The sequence below is a fragment of the Typopeltis vanoorti genome, chromosome 1 (genome assembly GCF_054136105.1).
Source record: "Typopeltis vanoorti isolate ZY-2024b chromosome 1, IOZ_Tvanoo_1.0, whole genome shotgun sequence".
Lineage (NCBI taxonomy): Eukaryota > Metazoa > Arthropoda > Arachnida > Uropygi > Thelyphonidae > Typopeltis > Typopeltis vanoorti.
In genome coordinates this window covers 158,050,890-158,076,862 of record NC_143549.1, presented here as the reverse complement: position 1 = coordinate 158,076,862, position 25,973 = coordinate 158,050,890, and the positions used below count along the sequence as shown (strand labels likewise).

At 37.2% G+C, this 25,973-nt stretch overlaps 1 protein-coding gene across 1 annotated transcript in view; it reads right to left on the bottom strand.

Moving 5' to 3' along the window:
- LOC150110579 (cilia- and flagella-associated protein 43-like) overlaps positions 1–25,973 on the bottom strand; it is a 609,434-nt gene that overhangs the window by 540,266 nt on the left and 43,195 nt on the right. Inside the window, exon 4 of the mRNA XM_090401881.1 lies at positions 2,914–3,007. Within this exon, the coding sequence (XP_090258007.1) occupies positions 2,914–3,007 (94 nt within the window). The remainder of the gene's footprint in view (positions 1–2,913; positions 3,008–25,973) is intronic.

Below are 25,973 nucleotides of genomic sequence, written 5' to 3'. Positions count from 1 at the left end.
TGTTATTCTTCCCAAAATTGGGATAGCCTCATAAGTCATTTTTGTTAAACTTTGGCCAAAACATATGGGCTCCATAGATTTCTTTCTAATAAGAAATAACTTTTGTGTAAGGCATTAGTTTTATTCCAATGAAATCTATGCCTCATATACATATAGCACAGTTAGCCAAACAGTTCATCGTGCAATGCATAAGTACATGCATATTCACTAAAGACACCACACACTCAGGTAATGCATTCCAAATTGATCAATCACTACACTCCGTGTAAAAACTTACTTCTCACTCTTTTGCTGACATCCTTCTTATACAGATTTGGGGGATAACCTCTTGTTTGCTCCTACAGTTTCCATCATTCTATGAAAAACATTGTTAACATTAATCTGATAAGAATTGCTTAACAATTTATATGTCTCTATCTCCTCCCCCCCCACACACACACACCTCCTCCTATCCACTGAACTCCGCAAATTGCATCTTCTCAGCTTTTCTTCATACTCAACAGTCTAAATACCAGAAACAGCTCTAAGGGCATGTAAGGACATTTGTTCAGTTTCAGTTATATTCAAAGTGTTTTCCATATTTATTTAGCTCAGTGTTATGTACTCGTCACAATTATAATTGTGCTCTGCAGATTCTAAAAAAAAACAGTGAAATATTAGTAAGTTTAATAAATGTACTTTTTCCACTTTTGGTGTTGTTTTGCCAAGAAAGGTTGGTCGATTGGTAGCACCTCTGCTACTAATAGCTCATGAAAAAAGTTAAGCAAGTTTGAGCGTGGTTAGTAGGTGGAAGGGATTCAATCGTTCGATGTTGTTGGCACACTCTCCCTCAATGAGTCTTTGGACTGCCTGGAGGTGTCACATAATAATAATAATTATACTGCGAAGCTCTATTCCTTCAATTAATATCAAGCATTGCAAAACATGCTTCAATTTTCAACTGTTATTCACAATTTCATTTAATTTTCACATTATGTCTTCCACTTTACATGTTCACTTTTCGTATTAAACAGCCAGTGGGCAGAAGCACAGGGCTCATTACAAGAATGTAAAAGTTAAAAGACAATTTAAAAAGAAAAATTTAGTAAATTAAACATAAAATTAAACTGAATTAAAGAAGTCAAGAAATTATATTCTAGTTTAATCCTTCATCCAAACGTAAGCAAAACAAAGTCTGCATGTGAAACATCTTCATGACTAAGTTGCTTGTATATAGAGTCCAATAACTTCACATTAATTGCATTAGTCATTAGCCTATTGCTTAGTCATGAAGTCCAATAACTTCACTCACTGTATTAGTCATTAGCTTAGTCATGAAGATACTTCATGTGCAAACTTTGCTTACACTCAGATAACTCAGATAAATGATTAAACAATAATATAATTGTTTGGCATTTTAATTCCAAGTGAAAAAAAAAAACTTTCTACAAAGCTCTGGCTTAGAATATTTTAATAATAAGGTGTTACACCTTTTCATTACATGTATATAGAAAATATATGACTTCTGCATTACTTCAATCCTGATATCAGTTCTGAGTCTGGCTCCCACTGGTGACAGACTCAGAAATAACAGTTTAGTAGGGTTACCTCTTCAACAACTTTGTTGTTGAAGAGGTAACCCTTGAATTTTATCTCAAATTTAATAATGTCCATCATTGGACTTGATTCCAGGAAGCAGAGTCTTGCAGGTTTTTGCCTGTCACTGATTAGAGCCACTGATGAGATTTTGATCGGTTTAGGAGTGATCCTTTTGGGTCACTCAGTGAGATTTAGAATAATCTTGTTGATCATTCACAGTTTTTTTTTGTTTTTTTTGAGGGGGGGGGGTACACCTGCACCTTAATAGTACTTCAATAATGGTCAAAACAGAAGTAGTTAGTGTGGGTAGTGGCCCTTCCCATAATTCAGTACATTATACACACACAAAAAGAATGTGTTGGTTGATATGAAGAAATGGGAAATATGACAGAGAGAGGCATTAAATTACTTAAAGATTTTATAGGATTGATACAGAAGAAATTTTACAGTATAAGACTGTGTGTGCGTGTGGGGTGGGGGGGGGAACTAGGGATCATATCTGGAAATTGAGAAGGAGTGCTAGCAAGGGTACAAGGACTAGATTTTTTGCTTGAAGTACAGTGAATAAGTGGAATTTTTCCCAGAGTTTTTGGTGGATGCCTTGTCAATAAATAAGTTCAAAGCAACATCTGACAGCTACAGAAAGAATGTTAGTTGGTGCGTGGTGAAATGTTTACTGAAGATCTCTCCATGGAGATGTCCATGTAATAATAACAGTAATTATTATTATTATTCATTACACCTCCAAGGAGTCCAAAGACTCATCGCGGGAGGACACCTATACAACTCTCCGTCTCCAACATTACACTGAACCTCTACTACCAATCATTTAGATCAACACCATCCACTGCCTACCACCACCACCACAAGTAGTATTTTTGTCTGTAAATTGCGTGTTCTGATGGGCCGATTTGTCTATATGCGGGATGAAAAACCTGAGTTTCCAGGAGAAAAAACCCTGCTACCTCCATATGAGATCAATTAACTCACCTTCGATTGAAGAAGTCAATATAAAGATTCCTCCTGTCACATCGAGAATCGAACTTAGGCCTTTTCTAATTGAAGGGCGCAACGTACCGTCATTCTTCCAATTGCAATAGAGGTGCAAATACACACACACTGTGTGTGTTATAATTCAAAACAAATACAGGATGTTAAGCCCTCCAAAGAGCAGTTGAAATCCTAGAAGGGATTGAAATCTAACTAGAATAATGCATATTAAGAAATTAGACTTCCATAAATGTTAGCATAATACTTTTATTGATATAATATTAATCTGGTTAAATTAAATAAATAAATTAAGTTTAATCATAACTGATCTGGTTTCAAGATTACCATAATGTGATAAGATGATCTGGTACACCTCCTAATGAAAGTAAATAATCATCTTCTACAAATATAACACTCAAATACTCTACTTCAGTACCATCTGTTAAAAGAAATAAACTTTAATCATATATTTTGTTAACATTAGATTTAATACAGCATAGACATATTTTATATAATAAATATTTAAATTCCATTTCAAACTTCAATACATATCATATTGAAGCTTCCATAATGCTCATAGTGACCATTAGGGAAGCATTTTAAAAGGGAGTGCTAATTGTGTGGAGGTGAGTAAAATGTGTGACAGAGAGGAGAATGTTGAAAAAATGCAAAAAAATGTAAGTGTTGGCAAGATTGCCAACTTTCATTGCCAATCATTGGCAAGTCATTTCATTGGCAATCTGTTAAGTGACAAAAGAAACAGCACAAGAAACTCTTCCCAGACCAAGAATGAGCTTGAATAATTGAATTTTTGTATGTGTATGTGTGTGTGTCATTTCATTTTCTCCTCCATTCTTCTCTCTAATAAATGTTTTTGAAGATTTTCATGTCCCACAACATGACCCGCATATAATATTTTTCTTTTCTCTAAGTTTTTTATTAGTTCCATTTTAGTACACATCCTCTACAAAATGTATTTCTCTTTTGGATCCTTGAAATCTTCAATGCTTTAGTGCTGTATATCCACATCTCAAAAGCATCGATTTTTCTGCTATTTTCCTTGTTTACTGTCCATGTTTCTACTGCACAGAGAACAGTAGACCAAATAAAGCATTAAATCATTCTTAATGTAGTTATTTTTTTTTATTTCTTATTTCTCTTGATAGTAGTATATTTTTCTTTCTGCTAAAGGATGATTTTACAATTTTTATTATTCTCCCAATCTTCTTTTGCTTTTTCAAACCTCTGTAACTAACTGTTCTAAATAAGTATAACATTTGACTTGTCTGTAATTTGGTTTTCTACTTTGATTTTTAACTGGGTTCATTTTTGTTTACTTACTATCAATAACTTTAGTTGCCGTTGTTGTTAATTTAATGTATATTAACAGTCTCCCGTGGATGACTTTAGTACTCATCCTCTCCAACTTTATTTCTTTTTTGGATCCTTCAAATCTTCAATGTTTTACTGCTGTACATCCACATCTCCAAAATCAATGCTTTTGAGATGTGGAAGTCATTCTAGTCATTTAATCACTCTATTAATTTCTGAAGTCCTCTCTCAGCAATCAATACAGTATCATTTGTATAACAAAGATTTATATTTCTTTCTCCTAGTTTTATTCCCTTCAGTTCTTCTATACTTTCAAATTTTTCTTCACTCTAGAGATTGAAGAGAAGACAGCATACAACTCACAGCCCTGTCTAACACATATTTTGATAGGCGGAGGAGGGGAGATATGATTGAGACATTCAAATTACTGAAGGGTTTCTATAGAATTAATTCAGAAGATATTTTTGAGAACAGGGCTGGTTGTGGGAGGACTAGGGGACATCCATGGAAACTGGGCAAAAGTGTGGTTAGTAAAGGTGTTAGAGCTGGGTTCTTTACTTTTAGAGTAGTGAATGAGTGGAATGCGCTCCCTGAGTCTGTGGTGGATGCTGTGACAGTGAATGAGTTTAAGGCGAGGTATGATAGATACTGTATGAATGTTGAATAAGTGTGATGAATATGATTTGGGGCCTCCCTCGATGAGTCTAATGACTCCCTGGAGTTGCCCGTAATAATAGTAATAATAAAAGTAATATTTTTATATTTGGAAAATTTCTGATAGTTCACTATTGCTATTTTTATGTTTAATAAACATAAGAATATCAACATTTTCAGTGTTGTATATAGTTCCAATATATACATATGGAATATCTTATGGTGATCATATAAGACCTTATAGTATTTCTTAAGTGCAGAAATTAAGAGGTTCTGGTTCCATTGCATAAGGCCTTGATCAGGCTTGTATGGATTATTGTGCACAGATTTGGTCGACTAGTTTTCATGGTGATGGGGATATATTGGAAGAGTCCAGAGAAGACTGACTAAGTGATGTAGAATATGAAGAGAGATTCAGGGAATGAAGTTTGCAAATCCTTGTAAATAGAAAGAAGAGATGGGATATGATTGAGACATTTAAGTTGGTAAAGGGTTGTTACTGGGTTAATGTGGAAGAAATTTTTCATAGGAGAATGGGACAGAACAAAGGGATATCCCTTGAAGCTGTATGAGGAGGGTGTGAGCAGGAACATAAGGGACAGGTTTTTTGCATAGAGAGTAGTTGGTGAGTGGAATACATTACTTGACATTGTGGCGAATGTGGATACAGTAAATGAGTTTAAAGCATGGTTCAATGAGCTTTGTGTGTAACAGCATGTACCTCCCATGATGAGTCTTTTTGACTCCATGGAGGTCTGGTGTTAATAATCATAATAATCTATTAAAATAAGATAAACATCTTTCTGCATCTCCAATTTTTTTCTAACATCATTCTTATATCAAAAATACCCTCTCTTGTTTCTTGTTCCATAATCCACTTTAGATATCATTTATTTCATTTGCTGTGCTGAGTTTATTCTTTCCAGTATAATTTATAATAGTAACTTTATTACATAACTCATTAGACTTATTGGAGTATAATCTTTATATGATAAGAGAAGTGCTTAAGAAGAGTGTGGCTAAATCTTGTTTTCCCTGGTGTAAAAAATAATAGTATTAGTGAGGCTGTTAAGATGGAAGAGTTCATTGTCTGGCATGAAAAAAATTACTTGAAAGGTGAAAAGTATGGTATCCAGTGGTGCACCCAGGGAGGGGGCCAAGGGGCCTGGCCCCCCCCTAAAGAAAAAGTTAAAAAACACTAGAAAATTTTCCAAAGTATTTTTCCTAATTAAAATTCATTTTTCATTTATGTTGTGTCGTGTCTTCTATTTCTATACTACTTATGAATTAGGGGTCACATAAGGTGAGAGACCCCTATAGCAGTGTTTCTCAACCTATGGTTCAAGGACCACAGGTGGTCTGCAACAATGGGACAGGTGGTCCACAGGCTTAAATTAAACCAAATAAATCTATATATTTTAATTATCCAAAGAAAACAAATTAAAATTGAATAAGTAAGTAAAAATTATTAAAATAAAATGAATACTTAAAAAAAAAATAGCGGCAGAATGTTCATTCCATGAACATTCTGCCACTATTTTAATTTGTAGCAGCAGAATGAAGAGTAATAAAAGAGGGGTGAAGTGAAAAACAATATGGTTTTATTGCTTCCACCTTCCCTTGCTGTTTTGTCAGATTTGAAGTGAACATGTATTATCCACATGACCACATTTCAACCAATTGGTTGTTGTTTATTGATTTTAATTGTTGAAGGTTTTCCTCCTTCAACCAATGCTCAATATATCTTCAGAAGTGCTAAGCAATACTTAGACAAAATATGTTGTGAGTTAACTCCAGTATTTATATATTTTTCAGAAATCACGCGAAAAGCAAGCTGACAGTTGAGTTGAATGGTAACTCTCTTCAAGCGAATTCCAATAATATGTGAAACTGCCATAACAGCATTCACTATATATATATATCTTAGTTTTAACACGTTTACGAATTTTAACACTTTCGGTTGAATTTCATTGCTGCTGAGCAAACTCACACAATCTAATTAATAACAATACTTTTTAGTTAGATACTGTGTTTGCCAGTGCAACATATGGTTTTGCTTGAGCCTACACATTCAGCATAGTTTCTGTATGGGACATGTGATTTATTAATTAGTGTCATTTTTATTCCAGTTGTCTCTAATTGCACTATTTGTTGAGAAATATATTACACATGCTTATACCTTATCCACTAATATAATAAAAGTACTTGTTTTTCTTGCCTCTGCAGTATAGTGGCTATTGGGGGAGGGCATGTTGTTTACCATGGGAGCAAGTTACTATCGCCCTGCTCTGAACGTGTTTCAGCTTTTTTTCATTTGCGAGGTATATGTGAAACTCTTTAATTTCTTTTTTTGAAAAGTAAAATCAGGGGCGAGAGTTATTATATGCGAGTAAGCACGGTATTTAAATTATGGATAAGTACATTGGTACCTTCTTTAAACGGAAAAATATCTCGGATGACAATGATAATGTAAAACAAGTTTATAATGACAGTTTGTGTGTAGTTTCTGAAGAGAAAGAGGTCTGTAATGAATCCACAGAAACATAGAATTCCCATCAGTTGCAATGCAATAATATTAATATGCTTAACGAAAGGAAAGATTTGCTGACTTGCTGGACACCCGACCAGTGGATCACATTCAAAGGTAAATACAATTGGTTAGTTTGTAGGAACATTTTTCTGTTTTGTGACTTTTCTCCCTTTACAGTAATTATGCCTACATTATTGTGTTATTATTCAACAATTGTTTACAGTTTTGAATGTGTATATAAAGACAATATCAACAGTAGCCTGATTATGAACACATGATGAAAGGGACTGGGAGGTTTGGAGCTTTCCGGATAGTATTCAAAAGATAAATACAATTGGTTAATTTTATATAGGGCCCCGAAACTTATTAGTTTAGAATTTAACCATTGTAGTGCTGCACCCAGGGAGGGGGACAAGCCCCCCCCCCAAAAAAAAAAAGAAAAAGGAAATAAACACTAGAAAATGTTCCAAAAATCTTTTCCTAATTAAAATTCTTTTTTTATTATTTTATTTATGTTGCATCTTCTATTTCTATACTACTTGTTATGTATTGGCAATCACTGCAGATGCTCAGTCATAGGTCATATGCAATGCGTAGTGTGTATTCGTAAATCGTCTACTCAACTTCCCCCCCCCCCCCCGATTAAATCTCGAGTGCTCGGGCCCCCTCCAAGATTAAATCCCGAGTGCACCACTGATGGTATGAGAGAAGAAATGAAAGAGGTTATTGGAAGACGCATTGAAAAAAAAAAGCCTACTGCCAAAGTATCACACTAGCAAACTGAGGAGGAAGGTCATAATGGCAAATGAAACAATGCATAGGTTGTACAGAAAGAATGGTATGTAGTTTGTAGACATATGAACTGAATATGATGGGCAAAAGGAATTAAATAAGGTAAATAGATGGCTGTGGAAAGCATGAAAGCATTGTTCACTGTGAATATTGAAGTGCAAAGTCAAGGGAAATAAAACAATTGGGAAAGGGAAGAAAGATAGCTGGGGGTACAGGCACTCAAGAATGTTCAACAAAAAAAAAAAAAAACAATTGACTCCATGGAATCATTTTTCACAGATAATGAAATTGAATAAGTAGTCAATACAAAGTGAGGCAAAGTTGGGAAGAATTATAAGTAGCACTGCTGATGCTGAATCCCTTCAGGAAGATTTGAATCGACTTTTTACTTGGACAAAAGAGTGGGGATGTAGTTTTAATATCAACACGTGCAAAGTGTTGCATTTTGGAGTGCAGAAATATAAAGCTGTGTACTATATCGATGGTGCCATACTGCAGGAAGTGGATGAGATTAGAGATTTAGGAGTGATGGTTGACAGTTGACTGAAGTTTAGAAGGCACATTGCTAGTGTTGCAAAGATTGCATATTGTAGTGCTGCTATGATAAGTAGTACTCTAACATGCAAAGATAAGGAAGTGGTTGTGCCACTGTATAAGGCACTTGGACTATTGTGCTCAGATCTGGTCCTGGTTTTCGATGTGATGTGGAGATATTGGAGAAGGTCCAGAGATGAGTGACTAAGACAATATCAGGAGTTTGGAATCTGGCTAGAGAGAGGTTGAAGAGATGGGGATTGCAGAGTTCGGTGGATAGGAGGAAGTGAGGTGATATCATAGAGATGATTAAGTTAGTGAGAGGATTTTATCAGATTAATCCAGAGGGGATTATAAAAAGATTAGAAGGTGAGAGGGGAGGAACCAGAGGTCATTCCTGGATGTTATGTAAAAGTGTGGTGAAGAGGGGTGTGAGGAGTAGATTTTTTACATGGAGATTGTCAGCGAATGGAATGCATTATCAGAATGTGTTGTTAATGCAAGGACTTCACGTGTTAAGGACTTCAAGATTCTATATGATAAAGTCAGTGTGTCCCAGGGAGGATGGTAGCAGGGGTGGCCACTTGTGGGAATGGGTATTTGGGAGAAGGGGGACGACATCACCTAACACTGAGCCCAGTGGAGTCTCAAGGGGATAATGCTAGGCATAGAAACAATGGCATTTATATGCTTTATACTAATGCAGGAGTATCTGGAATAAAGAAGAGGAATTGGTGATGCAGATATCATCAGCCTGGCAAAAAATTATTGGGATCACTGAGACGTGGTTGACAGAAGAGGATATAATGATAATGGCAGACAATATAAATATAATGGCAGATAGCATCAGCCAGGCCAAAAATTATTTGGATCACTGAGACATGGTTGACAAAAGAGGATATAATGACAGTAATAGAAGTCGCTGGGTACAGCATTTTTCGGCAGGATAGGAAGGGAAAGCATGGTGATGGTGATGGAGTACTGCTTATGATGAGTGATGACCTATGTCCTCTGAGAGTAGAGACTTTGGAAGGCCGTGGCACTAATGATTTTGAAAGCATATGGTGTGAGGTAGAGGTGGTCAAGACAGGATATTTAGTGGGGTGTTGCTACAGATCCAGGAGCACAGAAGGTGGGAACTAGGAGATGTTTAGACAGTTGAGTTTGGAAAGTGCAAGAAGAATGATTGTTATGGGAGATTCTAACTACAGTAGTATAAACTGGTGAGAGGAAGATGCATGTAGCAATAAGGGAATGAAACTTCTAGAATTCTTGAGGGACAAATGTCTTAGGCAACATGTAATAGAGGGAACAAGAAGTTCAAGTGTTTTGGATTTGGTTATAGCATCAGAAGAGTTGATAATAATTGAGATGACATCTCTCCCACTAGTTGGAGAGAGTGACCATATGGTTTTGACTTGGAAAATGAATAGACATGCAGGAGTATCGAAGAGAAGGGAACATATGTGGAATTATAAGACAGGTAATTATAATAGTCTAAGACGTCAACTCGGGTAAGTTTCATGGAAGGAGAAATTGGAATGCCAGGATACCATTAGTGTGTGGGAAATTATGAAAGATTATTTGTTAGTAGCAATGGTAAGTTGTATACCACGAGTGAACAAGAGGACAAAATTTGGAGTAAAGTGTATGACAAACAATATTAAGCAGGAATTGCATGCAAAAAAGAGGGCTATGGAAGAGATATAAAGAGACAGGTGAAGAGAAGATGCATGAAGAGTATAAGACACAAGCCAGAAGAGTGACTAGTATGGTAAGGAAGATGAATAAGAGAGGAGATTGGCCCTAAGATCCAAATAAAATTCTAGGGAATTTTTTAGATATGTGGCCAGTAGGAGGAGAAATCACTGTGAAAGAATGATATTGTGGGTTAAAAATGGGAATAGAGTGACTGATGCAGAGGACATAGTGGAATTGTTCAATGAACACTTTATTGGAGTATTTCATCCTGGAGGAGTAAGTTTTAATGCTAGAGGGATAGGGCAGGTTCGCAGTTTAGAGGTACAGGAGGAGAGTGTGTTTCAAATACTGAGTACTCTGGATGTCAGTAAAGCTGTGGAACTGGATGGTATTTCACGACGAGTTTTGAGAGAATGTGCTAGGGAACTGACAGTGCCTTTGACCTGGCTTTTCAGTGAAAGTCTGACTGCAGGAAAGGTGCCCATGGAATGGAAGAAAGGTAAGATAGTGCCATTGCATAAGGGCAGTAGCAGACTGGAAGTGTCTAATTATAGGCCAGTTTTTGTGTCATCAGTAGTTAGTAAGATCTTGGAGAAAGTAGTGAAGGACCGTATACAGCATTATGCAGATGAGGGAAAGGCATATTCTGCCATTTCCCTCATTGAACATTTAAATCCTCTTACAGGGTGCCACATGATAAGCTGATATTCAAATTGCAGCACATGGGTCTGAATATCAGATTGGTCAACTGGATTCAGGATTGACTGTCCGATAGGTATCAGAGAGTTGTGTATGGTGGGGCAGTTTCAAGGAAGCAGAGGATTACAAGTGGGGTCCCACAAGGCTCATTACTGGGACCTATATTTTTTAACCTTTATATCAGTGACATTGTCAGTGGATTGCAAGGGGATATTCAGTTGTTTGTGGATGATGCAAAGCTGGGAAGGATTATTTGTAATAGTGCAGATGTGGCAGCGCTGCAAGAGGATTTAAATAAGCTGGATAGATGGGCAAAGAATGTGGGTGTCGGTTTAATGCTGCAAAATGTAAGGTCTAGAGGTTTGGGAAACATCGATGGGATGATGCATACTCTATGGGAGGATTTATACTGGAGGAAGTAGGGGAGACAAGAGATCTGGGGTTGATGATTGATAGAAACCTGAAATTTAGGGGACATATTGCAAAGGTGAAGGTAACACAGAGGATTGCTGCAATAACGAGATGGATGCTGACCTGCAGAGATAAAAACAGTTATCATTCCATTGTATAAGACCCTGATCAGACCACACTTAGACTATTGTTCTCATATTTGGTCCCCAGGATTTGAAGGGGATAAATTAACTGTGGAAAGGGTACAAAGGTGGATAACAAAGATGGTTTCAGGACAGTACAATGATAGTTATGAGGATCGGCTGAGGGAATGTGGACTGCAGAGTTTGGTGGATAGAAGGAGGAGAGGTGATATGATTGAGACTTTTAAACTGTTGAGAGGTAGTTACAGGGTTGACACTGGGGAGTTCTTTCGCTTGGTTGAACAGCGAGAAGGAGTGATGACAAGAGGCCATCCCTGGAAGTTGCAAAAGGAATCTGTGAGCAAGAGGGTGAGGAGTGGTTTCTTTGCATGGAGGGTAGTTGAACCATGGAATGCACTGCCTGATGGAGTGGTGAGAGCAAGAATGGTCAATGAGTTTAAGGAGTGGTATGATAGACTTTGTATTTCTTGGGGGGGGGGGGGGACCTCCCCTCGATGAGTCTTGATAGACTGTGTTTCTTAGGAAGGACCTCCCACGATGAGTCTTTTCACTCCATGGTGGCCTGAATAATAATAATAATAATAATAATTACTACGCTTCGTGGACAGCATATGATGTTATTACAGGCAAACAATGTGAAGGCATAGAAATTTTGGAGAGAACAGAGAGAGAGAGAATATGCTGGGTGGTGGGATTGTTGGTTAGTTCTCTGGTTTATGATTTATTGGTGCAAAGGTTACAGTCAAATAATCAAAGATAAATTAGTAAATAAAGTCAAACATTACAGCAGTACATATTTATCTTTGATATTTATATATTGCTCTAACCTTCAACTTTGTGCCAAAAGTTACAACAATGGAGTATCTATATATTTACCTACATAGTTAAGCAATGCAGTATCTACATATAGATAAAATTATTATTATTATTATTATTTGACACCTCCAGGAAGTCTAAAGACTCATTCAGGGAGAGCACCTACTCTACAACTCTCTGTCTCTACCAACTACAACAAACTATAACTACACCAATGCCATCTACTTCCTGCCACCACCACCACCACTAGTATTTTCACAGACAATCACAAAATTCTTGCCCATAGCAGGATTTTAATCTGCATTCTTTTGGGTGCAGAGCAGATATGCTAACCACTTGTCCAACCACACTGGCATACAGAAAAGGTTACAGCAGCACATAAATAGCCAAAGATAAATTAATATGTATGAACAAAAATTACATTAAGCAATGCAGTATCTACATATAAATATAATTACAGCAAGGTTACAACAGCACACAAGGTGGGGGGGAAGACACTGATAATGACAGTAGGTGAATTGCAGCTGAAAACCGTATATCAGCAGGAAGATAGATATGTGGAAAGCTGTACATTTGAGGCAGAAGCCAACAGGAAGAATATACTTGATTCAAGCAATTTGTCAAGAAAATGCAAGGGAAGATGTGGATGACATGTACTGGCAAATATGCATGATGAATACAGACTGAGAAATTATCATGGAAAGTTCAACATGGAGACATGGTTTGGAAGGAAGAAAATGGAATTTATTCACCTAATAAGAGATAATTACTTGCAAAACCATGTAATGGAGCAGAGGTAGGGCTTGAAAGTGCAGGATTAAGTGAGAGGATCTGTCCATAACCAAGTCAATCACACTGCCTCCAACTGGAGGAGAGTGATCATGTGATCTTGACTTGGGAGGTTGTCCAAGTAAAGGTGACAAGTTTAGGAGGAAGCTTGAAGCAGTGGCATGGCACAAAAATCTGCAAGGGAAAGATTTTCAGTCATGGGAGATAGAGAAAGTGTGTATAAACAAAGTGATATCAGACTATATACCCGAGGTCAAGGAAATAAATAAGGTAACAAGTAGATAGCCGAGTAATATCATTAAGTGCGTGATGCAAAAAAAAGAAAATGCTATGGGAGTATATAAGGAGAAGGGTGATCAGCAGCACAAGACACAGACAAAAAAAAAATGATAGGCATGGTAAGGAAGGCAAAATCTGATTTAGAGAGGAAATTAGCCAAGTAAGCCAAAGTAAATCTCAAAGAGGTCATTTGTTATGTGGTGAGTAAAAAGAAAATAGACTATGGAAGGAAAACTTTAATGAGAGCTTATGACAGGAAGGCAAGAGATAATATAAGTGAGACAGCATTTGGGAATAAGGAAATGAATTTCTCAAGATCAATTTCAGGCAGCATGTAAAGGAGGGCACATAAGGATAGAGAGTTTTAGATCTGATCATTCCATCAGAGGATGTAATTGTGAGGGGGATTTAGCACTTTCCATGTGTTGATGAGGGTGATCATGAAGTGATCATCTAGGTTATGGATAGCCATATGCAAACTTTGGTGAGGAAAGGATATATGTGGAAGTACAAGGCTAGTGATTGTGGCAAGCTTAGGAGTTTGTCATAATCAACATGGAATGTGGAGTTTAGTGGGAAGGAAACCGATGTTGCTTCGGAACTGACAAAGAAATGCATAACAGCGTCAATGTGTGAATGTATTCCGATGACCAAAAGGCTGAATAAGGTAGGTGTAAAATGAATGAATGAGAGAAAAAGCATGAAATCTAGAAGGTATTTTGGAGGCAGTAAAAGAAGAATAATGATAATAATCAGTTAAATGAAGAGTATAAAGAACAATCCAAGAGAGTGACTCAATTAGTAAGGAAAATAAAAGTGGAGTATGAGCAGGAATTGGCAAATCAGGAAAGAAAAACTCTACAGAGTTTTTGAGATATGTGGCAAGTAGAAGGAAGAATGATTATGGTAAGATGATGTTAATGGATGAAAATGGTAGAATGGTAACTGCTGCAGAAGATATTGTTGAGGTATTCAGATCAATTTATAAGGATGTTTCATTCTCATCAGCGTGGAATCATGAGCAACTTAAGTGTAGAGGACATAGGAGAAGATAGCTTAATTGTGAGTGAGCAGGAAGTATTTGAGGAAATAAATAACCTTGATGTCAATAAGGCAAACCAGTTTGATGACATATCACCACACATCTTAAGGGAATGTTCCAGGGAATTGGCAGTAGCAATGACATACCTGTTTAAAAAGAGTCTTACAATATCACAGGTTCCAAGAGAGTGGAAGGAGGGTAAAAATTGTTCCACTGCATAAAGGTGGAACAATTTTAGGTGATAAGGCTCTAGCTTCAAATTATAGGCATCATAGGCCAGTCTGTATATCTGGAGTTTTGGTGAAGGTACTGGAGACATTGGTGAGAGATAGGATAAAGAAATGGATTTTTAACTGCAGTATGCTCTGTGATTATCAACATGGGTTTGTCAGAGGTAGATCATGTTTTACTAACTTACTTATGTTCTATAACAAGGTGACAAATACCTTGGGCAGGAGAGATGCATATACAGTGGTATGCTTGGATTTTGCAAAAGCTTTTGATAGACTACCACATGACAAGCTAGTAAATAAACTGAAACAGATGGGATTGGATAACAGACTTCTGAGTTGGATCAGTGACTTGGCTGTCAGATAGGTATCAAAAAGTTGTTTAAGGGGATTCAGTATCCTTCGAAAGAGGAAGATCATTAATGGTGTGCCACAAGGGGATTCAACTAGTAATATGCAACTGTTTGCATATGATGCAAAATTAGGAAGAACAATGCAGAGTAAAGCACATGTTATGGCCTTTCAGGAAGACTTGAATAGATTGCATGAATGGGCAGGTAAGTGGGACTATCAGTACAATGTTGCAAAGTATAAAGTTTTGAAATCTGGTAAGCAGCAATGGAATGCAAAGTATACACTTGGTGGGGAAACTTTAAAAGAAGGTAGAGGAGATGAGCTATCTGGGAGTGGTAGTGGACAAGGACCTGAAGTTCACAGGCCACAGTCCACAAGTTGTGAAGACGTCATAATGGCAATGATGCAGAGGACCCTGACATGCAGAGACAGAGAGGTTAGTTATGATGCCATTGTATAACGTCGTCATCAAGCCTCATATTGGATTATTGTGCACAGAACCCTTTCTAACATATCCTCATATGTTAGAAAGGGTCCAGAGAAAATTCACAAAGATGGCCAGTCATTTTTGGAATGTAGAGTATGAGGACAGATTGAGAGAATGTAAATTGCAAATACTTGTGAATAGGAGGAGAAGGGAAGGGGAAGTATGATCAAGACATATAAGCTAGTCATGGATTGTTATCAAGATGATAGAGAGGAGATTTTTCATAGAATGAGAAAGGGGTGTATAACAAGAGGCCATCACTGGAAATTGTATAAGGAGGGTGTGAGCAGAGGAGTGAGGAAAAAGGTTGCATGGAGAGTGGTTGAGTGGAAAACTTTGAATCACAATGAATCAGTTTAAGGCACAATTTGATAAGCATTGTGCACGATAGTGTGTATCTCCCATGATGATTATCTGATTCCATTTAGGTAGGATGTTAATGATAACAAGAAGTATCTTAGTCCTGGTGATTTAGTATTTGAGATAATAAGATTAGTCATAGAAAGAGTGGTATTTTAGGTAGAAAGACTTCAGGTCCATATTATTATCATTATTACTATATGACACCTCCATGGAGTCCAAAAACTCATCAAGGGAGGGAACCCACTCTACAACTCATCATCTCTACCACTTAATCCTCCAGTGAACTGCCACTACCATCATCACTTACACCAATGCCATCTACTGTCCACTACCACTACTAGTGTTTTTTTGTGTGTAAATTGCGTGTTCTCAAGGTCAATTTTTCTGAATGTGGGATGAAAATCCCAAGTTTCCAGGAGAAAAAAACCCTACTACCACCATAAGGGATCAGCTAACTCACGTTCAATTGAAAAAAAACCATATAAAGATTCTTCTTGTCACAATGAGAACTGAAATCCAGCCTTTTTCAATTGAAGGGTGCAATATACTGTCATTCTTCCAATTGCACTATGGATCGACCTGATAACAACCCCCGACTAGCTTATTATTATTATTATTATTATTATTAAACAAGACCTCATGGAGTCAAAGACTCATCTAGGAGGTCCTTTTATCTCACACACATCTCATCATACCGGGTCTTAAACACATTCAAACTCCTTGCAGACACCACACTCTCAGGCAAGGCATTCCAATCATTCACAACTCTGCACGAAAAAAACCTGCCTCTCACTCCCCTACTCACACCCTCTTTATACAGTTTCCAGGGATGACCTCTGGTTCTCCCCTGATCTCCCACTATTCGCTGTAGAACTTCTCCACCATTGATCCTATGTCTCAATCATATCCCCCCCTCCTATTCACGAGGCGTTCCAATTTACATTCCCTCAATCTGTCCTCATACTCTACATTCCAAAGAACACTGACCACCTTTGTGAATCTTCTCTGGAATATTATATATTAGAAACATTATTTCCTATAAATTTTAAAATACATCTATAAAGAATCAAACTAAAATACTAAATTTACATCTTGAGAAGTTAAGAGTGTACCAATTAAGGAATGATAGTTTAGGATGTTCAGGAGATAATCTAAATAAAATATTAAAGGATAAAGGTTTTCCTAAATAATAAGGAAGTAAAATTTTCTAACAATAAAAAAAAATATGAATTTAATTTGTCAGGCAGTTCAAGGCAACAAAACCTTATACAAAATACAAATCAACAGCTTGATAAAAATTCAATCTTGAAAAAAAAATTGCAATTTAGATGAGTTAATGGCAGAATATCAAAAATGTATACATGAAGATTCAAAAGATATTAAAAAACCTGCATCTTCTAACTTAGATACCATTAATGTAGATAATCATCATCATCACCAAATTCCTGACATACCCTTATGGGGTACACAAGATCTTATGAGAGTACTAAAAGAAAAGCTATCAACAATTTTCCTCCAGATTAGCCTGTTATCTGCTAACATTCCAGTATTATCAGATTTTATATTTCTGTCTTCTAAAGCAGTGCTTCCCAAACTTCTGGATGTCAGGGGCCCCCTTTATAATTTTTATTGTATTTATATTCAATACAAAACATACACAGCGAATATTGCAAAAATCAAATGCATATATTACATTTTTTGCCTCTTACCATTTGGTTCTGAAGACGATGCGGGCTGTCTGGTAAAATATGAAATACTGTCCTTTTTTTTGAGTATGTTTCTTCTTCTTCTGATTGTTCCCGGGATTTTTTTTTTATTTTTTATCAGCCACTTATCCATCTCAGGGTTACATTTTTTAACGTAGAATAGATCAAATAATATCACCACTTACCGATACTGGCACACCACAGACTGATAACATGAAATTAGTGAATATTACCTGAATAAGGGAATCCCAGGACCAGTTTCTCTTTTGTGACTTTTCTCCCTTTACGGTAATTAAGCCTAATGCGAAACAGACAACAAAGGCAGGTTATTAAAACGTGCATATGATTGGTGTGGTATTAACAAAAGATCGCGCAACCGAAAGATAAAAGCATAGCTGACAATTGAGTTGAAATGCTAACTCTCTTCAACCAAATTCCACATGTGAAACTGCCATAACATTCATTATATATATATATATATATATATTACTTAGTTTTAGCACTTTTGCGAATTTTATTGCTGCCTTGGGAAATCGAACTCACACACATCTAATTAATAACAATAGTTTTTAGTTAGATACTGTGTTTGCCCATGCAACATATGGTTTTGTTTCAGTCTATACAGCATAGTTTCTGTATGAGGGGACATGTGATTCATTAATTAGTGTGTTTTTATCCCAGTTGTCTCTAATTGCACTATTTGTTGAGAAATATATTACACAGACTCCTCATACCATATTCACTGGCATAATAAAAGTACTTGTTTTTATTGCTTCTGCAGTATATGGCTGTTAGGGAGGGCTGTTGTTTACCACTGCAAGCGAGTTACTATCTTCCCACATGAACTTGTTTAAGCTTTTTTTCATGTGTGAAGTATATGCGAAACTTTTATTGGTAACAGAAAACTAGCTCGAATGACAGTGATAATATAAAACGAGTTTTGATATGTATATAAAGTCAATATCAACAGTCCCTGATTACGAACACGTGATGAAAGGGACAGGAAGATTTGGAACTTCCCTGGAGAGCATTCGAAGTAAATACAATTAACCACTGCTTTGAAATGAAACATATGAATAAGCAATATTTACTAATATTCATTAAGCGCCAAAATACACAGGAAGCAAAGTTTGTGAACCAACACCAATGTGTGAATTTTTCCATTAAAATATAAAAAATAACAAAAAAGAAATAATAAAAGTTAAATATGTTTCTTTTAAAATAAAAAAAATCTACTTAGTCTTAAAACATTTTAAATTTGTTTTCATTATTTCATGGCCCCCCCCTCAACAAAACCTACGGCCCCCAAGGAGGCTGCGGCCCACAGTTTGGGAAGCACTGTTCTAAAGCACTTTTTTCAATCAATCACCTACATCTTGGTCTTCCTCTTGGTATTTTACCTGCAATCCTGTCAAAAAAGCACTCGTTTTGCTAATGTTCCTCTTCCAATCTATTTAAGTGACCATACCATTTGAGTTTAGCTCTGCTCACATCTTCCTGAATTCTAACAATGTGAAATTCCTTCCTAATATTCTCATTTTGAATTTGATATTGTCATGACTACCATCTGTTCAGTTTCCGTAATCTTTCTCAGGACTCTCATCTCTATCATCTCCAGTCTTTGATCAACAGTTTCATTTCAAACCTAGCTCTCAGATTCATGAGTTAAAATTGGTTTGAACATTGTCTTGTATACAGCTAGTTTAGTGTTTTGACTAATTTCTCTTTTATTCCATATAAATTTATTCAGCTGGCTATCCACCATACCAGCTTTGCTTATTCTGTTGTCTATTTCCAGATTAACCTGCCATCTTCACTAAACCTGTGCCTGAAGAAAGTGCTCATTAATTGGTGAATAGTCCGTTTTTTCTACGTTTTTGTAGTGCTAAGTTGTTTTTTGGAATACAAGTGTCCGTCAATGGTTGTTTTTTGAAGTTAGTTGTTGTCGCAACATTGTGTATTTTGGTCACCGAAAAGACAGGGTCGGAATCGAATGCATAACGGTGGAAGACGACACAAAGGATAAGTTTTCATTATTTAATTATTTCATTTTATTTATTTATATCTAGCATACTTAAATGTTATGTTTTAAATTGTTTGTACTTTTTTCTTATAGTTATACTCCCCGATACTTATTTAGCGTTTATTGTTCGACACTGAAATTAGCGACACTATTTTAAATAATGGCAGCAGCAACAGTTAATATTACAAATGACGTATTGCCTCCCCCCATTTAAGGACTCCATTTTGCGCAATATCATACAGGATTTTGTAGCATGCAGGACTTGCAGAATGTATGTGTCCCAGCGATTGTATATGTGGCAGGAGAAAGAAGGGGGGAAACATATATGCGCAAAATGCAGGCAATGGGAGGAACTTGGTGATTTAGAAATGACCATAACTGATCTCGTTGAGACTATAACTGACCTCGTTGAGTCAGAGATGGGAGATTCTCCACATAGGGAGATGACGGGTATGTAGACAGTGAGAGAACTATGAATAAAATAATAAGAGTGAGAAGTATGGAAAGATTGAATGATTCTGAAGTTTTAGGAGATAGTCTCAATTGGGAAGATGAATGCCAAACAAGAGTGGCTGACTTACAGAGAGAGATAGATGAGCTGAAAGTGCAGGTGGAATGTCTGGGGAATGAGATGAGAAGTGAGAAAGATGAAATTAAGTGAATGCAAGAGACGAATGCAAGGCGAATCAGGGGAAGAGTGAGAGATAGTTATGGGAATGAGAGAAGACGAGAGAATAGGAACAACAGTAGAGGAGAGAGATTGAGAGAGAGTTATAGGAATGGTAGAAGAAGAGAGAATAGGAACAGAATAAGAGAGGGAATGAGAGGGAGTTATGGGAGTGATAGATGAGAAGAGAATGGGAACAGTAGAAGAGAGGGGAATGAGAGAGAGTTATATGAATGATAGAAGAGGTGAGAATAGGATAAGTGGAAGAGAGGGAATGAGTGTCAGATATAGGAATGATAGAAGAGGAAAGAATGGAAACAGCAGGAGAGAGGGAACGAAAGGAATGCAAGGGAGCAAAGGGACTAGAGATAGAGTGATGTCAGAAAGGCAGGTAAGTAGAGGAGCACAGAGAGAAACTGTTACAAGAGAGAGAGTGAGGGATGAATGTGAGCAATCGAGGAATACAGTCATAAGAGGTGTAATGTATGGGGACTCAATGATCCATGGTGTTCAAGATAGGATGAGTGAGGAGTGTTTGCCAGGAGGAACGATAGAAAGTGTGGCTATGGCAATTAAGAAAGGTGAAAGGATGAATGAGATGATTGTGATGGTGAGAACAAATGACTTGAGTAGTGGTGTAAATAGGGCAGCGAGAGATATGACATTTTTGCTCGAGGCTGTACGGAAGAAGACAGAGAGAGGAAAAATAGTGTGCATGTTGCCTAGGTATGATAATGACGAGCTGAACAGCAGAGCGGTGATATTGAATTGCATAATAGTGAGAATGTGTGACAAGAGAGGATTCGAATATGTGGATGCTTGGAGTGCGTTTGACAGCAGAGAGGAATTGTATGCAAGAGATCGCCTGCATTTGAATGAGAAAGGATGTAGGCATCTGGAGAGATTGCTGTTCTGAACAAGTCAGTGTGTCCCAGTGTGGATGGTAGCAGGGGTGGCCTCTTGTGGGAAAGGGTACTTAGGAGAAGAGGGATGACATCAGGTAACACTGAGCCCAGTGGAGTCTAGAGGGGATAATGCTGGGTATGGAAACAATGGCATTTTTATGCTTTATACTATTGCCAGGAGTATTCGGAATACAGGAGGGGAATTGGTGGCACTGATAGCATCAGCCTGGCCAAAGATTATTGGGATCAGAGAGACGTGGTTGACAGAAGAGGATATAATAACAGGAATAGAAGTTGCTGGGTACAGCATTTTTTGGCAGTATAGGAAGGGAAAGCGTGGTGGTGGAGTACTGCTTATGATAAGTGATGACCTATGTCCTCTAAGAGTGGAGGCATTAGAAGGCTGTGACACTAATGATTTTGAAAGCATATGGTTGAGGTTGAGGTGGGAAAGACAGGATATTTAGTGGGGGTGTTCCTACAGACCAAGGAGCACAGAGGGTGGAGACCAGGAGATGTTGAGACAGTTGAGCATGGCAAGTGCAAGAAGAACAATTGTTATGGCAGATTTTAACTACATCATTATAGATTGGGGAAAGGAGTATGCATGCAGCAATAAGGGAATAGATTTTCTAGAATTCTTGAGGAACAAATGTCTTAGACAACATGTAACAGAGGGAACAAGAGGTCCAAGAGTTTTGGGTTTGGTTATAGCATCCGAAGAGCTGATAATAACTGAGATGACATCACCCCCACTAGTTGGAGAGAGTGACCAAATGGTTTTGACTTGGAAAATGAATAGATATGCAGGAGTATCAAAGAGACGGCTACATATGTGAAATTATAAAGCAGGTTATTATAATAGTCTTAGACGTCAACTTGGGGAAGTTTTGTGGAGGGAAGAATTGGAAGGCCGAGATATCATTAGTGCTTGGGAATATGTGAAGGAATATTTGTTAGCAGCAATGGTAAGCTGTATTCCAAGAGTGAAGAAGAGAACACAATTTGGAGTAAAGTGGATGACAAACAATATTAAGCAGGAGCTACATGGGAAAAAGTGGATATGGAAGAGATATAAGGAGACAGGTGAAGAGAAGATGCATGAAGAATATAAGACACAGGCCAGAAGAGTGACTAGTATGTTAAGGAAGACGAATAAGAGAGGAGATTGGCCCTAAGATCGAAAGAAAATTCTAGGGAATTTTTTAGATAGGAGTAGGAGGAGAAATGACTGTGGAAGAATGATATTGTGGGATAAAAATGGGAATATAGTGACTGATGCAGAGGACATACTGGAATTGTTCAATGTACACTTTATTGGAGTATTTCATTCTGGAGGAGTAGGTTTTAATACTAGAGGGATAGAGTAGGTTCGAGGTTTAGAGGTTCAGGAGGAGAGTGTGTTCCACATACTGAGTTCTTTGGATGTTAGTACAGCTGTGGGTCTGGACGGTATTTCACCATGAGTTTTGAGAGAATGTGTTAAGGAACTGACAGTGCCCTTGACCTGGCTTTTCAATGAAAGTCTAGCTGCGGGAAAGGTGCCCATGGAATGGAAGGAGGGTAAGATAGTGCCATTGCATAAGGGTGGGAGCAGACTGGAAGTGTTTAATTATAGGCCAGTTTGTGTGTCATCAGTAGTTAGCAAGATCTTGGAGAAAGTAGTGAGTGACCATATATTGCATTGGGCAGATGAGGATAATGTTATCAGTGAGAGTCAACATGGTTTTGTGAAGGGGCGCTCTTGTTTTAGCAATATGCTAGCCTTTTATAATAAAGTTACAAGAGCATTAGATGAGAGAAAGGCATATACTGCCATTTTCTCAGACATAGCGAAAGCATTTGACAGGGTGCCACATGATAAGCTGATATTTAAGTTGCAGCACATGGGTCTGGATGTCAGATTGGTCAACTGGATTCAGGATTGGCTGTCCGATAGGTATCAGACAGTTGTGTATGGTGGAGCAATATCAAAGAGGAAGAAGATTACAAGTGGGGTTCCACAGGACTCAGTACTGGGACCTATATTGTTCAACCTTTATATCAATGACATTGTCCGTGGATTGCAAAGCGATATTCAGTTGTTTGTGGACGATGCAAAGCTGGGAAGGATTATTAGTACTAGTGCAGATGTGGTAGCGCTGCAAGAGGATTTTAATAAGTTAGATAGATGAGCAAATGAATGTGGGTGTCGGTTTAATGCGGCAAAATGTAAGGTCTTGAGGTTTGGGAAACATCAATGGGATGCTGCATACTCTATGGGAGGATTTATACTGGAGGAAGTAGGGGAGACAAGAGATCTGGGGTTGATGATTGATAGAAACCTGAAATTTAGGGACATATTGCAAAGGTAGTGAAGGTAACACAGAGGATTGCTGCAATAATGAGAAGGACACTGACCTGTAGAGATAAAATGGTTATCATTCTGTTGTATAAGACTCTGATCAGACCATAATTAGACTATTGTTTTCAGATCTGGTCCCCAGGATTTGAAGGGGATAAATTAAGTGTGGAAAGGGTACAAAGGCAGATAACAGATGGTGTCAGGACTGTACAATGTTAGTTATGAGGATCAGCTGAGGGAGTGTGGACTGCAGAGTTTGGTGGATAGAAGAAGGAGGGGTGATATGATTGAGACTTTTAAACTGTTGAGAGATGGTTACAGGGTTGACACTGGGGAATTCTTTCGCTTGGTTGAACAGCGGGAAGGAGTCATGACAAGGGTCCATGCCTGGAATTTACGATAGGAAACTGTGAGAAAGAGGGTGAAGAGTGGTTTCTTTGCATTGAGGATGGTTGAACCATGGAATGCATTGCCTGATGGAGTGATGAGAGCAAGAATGGTCAATGCATTTAAGGAGTGGTATATTATTATTATTATTATTATTATTATTTGACACCTCCAGGGAGTCAAAAGGCTCATCGAGGGATGGCACCTGCTCTACAACTCTCCACCACTCAACTCACACTCTGCCTCATCTACACCAACACCATCTACTGTCCACCATCACCACTACTATTTCCACAGACAATCCCAAACATCCATGCCCACAGTGGGATTCGAACCCGCAGCCCTTTGCTTGAGAGCAGATATGCTAACCACTCAGCCAACCAGACTGGCATGATATGATAGACTTTGTGTTTCCCAGGAGGGACCTCCCTCAATGAGTCTTGTTAAACTTGTGTTTCTTAGAAAGGACCTCCCACGAAGAGTCTTTTGACTCCCTGGAGTCCTGAATAATAATAATAATAATAATAATAATAAATGTGTGAAATATTTTACTTATTCTTTAGGTTCTCTATTCAGGATGCCATTCATGTTTTCAATATTTCTGCCTACTTTCATTGTCTTTGTCTTTTTAATACTGATTTTCATACCCCATTAATTACAGCAGTTATTCAGTTTGGTTAGGGAATCCTGCAGACTTGTCCTGGATTTATTTAGGAGTATAACATTATCTGCATAAAGTAAAGAGCTGATACCAACATCTCCAGTCTTGATATCAGGTTTAATTCCACTTTCCTACATAATGTGATCCATATAGATGATGAATAACAGTGCAGATAATGTACACCCCTTGTTGCACTCCTGACTTAATATCAAACCATCTTCCTGTACCTACTTCAATTCTAAAACTACTAGCTCACAACACAAACAGACACTACATATTGCTTGATATAATGTCCCATTTACAGCATATAACTGGAGCATTTTTTACAGCTTTCCTCTTGGCACCTTGTCATATGCCTTTTCCAGATACAAACAGATCTCATTATAATACTTGTAATAATGAAGATAACTAGGCTTATGAAACTTTAGTGAAGAATTCACACCAATAAATGATAAATCCACAGATTAAATAAACTCTTAGGCAGTTATAAAATAGATATGAATAATTTTGCACATTTTTAAGATTTAATATATTTTGTGTATAATAAATTTTGCACATATTCATAATAGAGATTTGGATTTATTAGATGCTTCTCACAAGGAAGTATAACTCACAAATTACAGTTGATAAATCTAGTGAAAATAGCCAAAGGCAATATAATTTGAGTCCTACAAATCACATTCATAAGAAATGTGAATTTTGTTAAAATTAAAATGTTTCAAAGAAATACTAAGCCATTGAAAAAACTCACAATAATTTTACTTATTATGTTCATTTTGTACAGTTATATATATATACTGAATTAAAAATTCATTACATATATACACTATATAACTGGAGCTTTCTGAACAGCTTTCCTTTTGACACCTTGTCATATGCCTTTTCCAGATCTACAAAACTCAATACAGATCCTTATTATAATCAGGCTTCTGAAACGTTTAGTGAAGAATCCGCAAATGATAAATCTACAGAGTTAAATAAACTGTTAGACATTTATAAAACAGATATGAATAATTTTGCACATTTTTAACATCTAATATATTGTATATAATGAATTCGCATCCATAGAAACTTCTTGAGATGTAGTTGATGGAAGATGATATACTAACAGGAATAGAAGTAGCAGGGTACAGCATTTTTCGACAGGACAGAAAAGGAAAACATGGTGGTTGAGTACTTCTTATGATAAGTGATGACTTATATCCTCTCAGAGCAGAGGATTTGGAAGGCATTGGCATTACTGGTTTTGAAAGCATAATTGTATGAGATAGAGATAGGCAGGACAGGATATTTAGTGATGTGTTGCTACAAGCCAGGCAGTAGGAGATGTTTAGGAAAATGAGCTTGGCAAGTGCAAGAAGAAATATTGTTATTGGAGATTTTTGACTACAGCAGTATAACTGGGAAGAGGAAACTGCATGTAGTAACAAGGGAATGTAATTTCTAGAATTAATGAGGAACAAATGTCTTAGGCAACATGTAGTAGAAAGAACACGAGATTCGAGAGTTTTAAATTTGGTCATGGCATCAGAAGAGCTGATTATAACTGGTTGTAT